Source organism: Gekko japonicus, unplaced genomic scaffold (assembly GCF_001447785.1).
Source record: "Gekko japonicus isolate JY-2015 unplaced genomic scaffold, Gekko_japonicus_V1.1 scaffold145, whole genome shotgun sequence".
NCBI lineage: Eukaryota > Metazoa > Chordata > Lepidosauria > Squamata > Gekkonidae > Gekko > Gekko japonicus.
Window position 1 is genome coordinate 953,814 of NW_015173678.1, and position 1,298 is coordinate 955,111.

General features: G+C 48.4%; 1 protein-coding gene across 1 annotated transcript in view; it reads left to right on the forward strand.

Moving 5' to 3' along the window:
* PCLO (piccolo presynaptic cytomatrix protein) overlaps nucleotides 1-1,298 on the forward strand; it is a 271,526-nt gene that overhangs the window by 16,512 nt on the left and 253,716 nt on the right. The window contains 1 exon segment of the mRNA XM_015422970.1: nucleotides 638-1,289. Coding sequence (XP_015278456.1) covers nucleotides 638-1,289 — 652 coding nt within the window.

Consider the following 1,298-nt stretch of genomic DNA (forward strand, 5'->3'; position numbering starts at 1 on the left):
GTAGGGAAATCAGGGGACTCTCTGTTATGTGCATGGAACAAGAGAATGGAGCAGTCCCTGCTGACATTTAAACATGGCATGATATGTGTTCTGTCTGTATAAATTATGGGAAAATGTGGAGGATGTCTGCAGATTTACTGGCAGCACCCAGTTGACTTTTGTGTTCATTGGTAAACAGAAATGGTCAAGGAGCTCCTTTTTGGGCCTCTCTAAAGCTCTGTATAGATGATGCATCCATGCATTGAGTTACTTGATAGCGAATTATGGGCATGAGGATGGTGGCCCTGCCCCCTGCCTCTGTGATCACTGAGTTGTCTGCATGATGCTAATGTATGGAGGAAGTGTCCACACATTTTTTCTCCCTATGATCAGTGCAAATGTTGATGCTGCAGTCCAAATGCTGATGATCATGGGGAGGTAGCATAGGTGTGGATACATTTATGCATACATTTATGCTGTACAGATGACTTGGTGATCATGGGGGACAAGGCCATGCTCCTGGTAGTAAGGTAGTATGCAGACTGGGTCCTCTGTATGGGACTCAGATCTTAAGAGTTTCCAGGAATATTCCAGTATTCACCCTGTTCCTATCACAATGTACCTGTCTGGCTAACTTATCATCTCTTTCTCTTGACAGGCATCCTCCACTTGATAGCAGCCAGCAACCAAGACAAGCCAGCAAATCTCCAGATCCCAGACTGCCTACTCTGAGCAAAAGTAGAACAGTTGACACACTGAAAACAGAGCAGCGGGTGCCTGGGAGGAGCCCATCGGCCACGAGTCTGAGACAGTCTCAATCAAGGACTGATTTCAAAGAGGATCCAAAGCCAAGCATGATGCCCAGCTTCCTCTCTGATGCCAACCCATTTGGCGCAGTCACTTCAGTCGTGAACAAATTCAACCCATTTGATTTGATATCTGAGTCAGATCCAGCCCAGGAAGGAGCTGCCAAACCCCAGAAACCTGTTCAGAAGGAGCAGGAGAGGCCTGAGCAGCAAAAGGGACCCCCAAAGCTACCTATTCAACAGTCTCCAAAGCCAACAGGTCTGCTTCAAGGAGCCACCCCACAGAAAATGGGACTTTCCAAACAGCAGCAGCCCCCTGGGATGTCTAAGCAAGCTCACCACCAAGGTCCTAGCCAACCAAAAGGTCCTCCGGCAGAAGAAACAAAACAGCCACAAGGGCCACCAAAAACTCAGCCACAGCAGCTAGAACCTGCAAAACCTGTGCAACAGCAGAGCCCTGCAAAGCCTTCTACACAACAAGCACGTGCTGCAAAAGCATCCCCCCAGGAACTT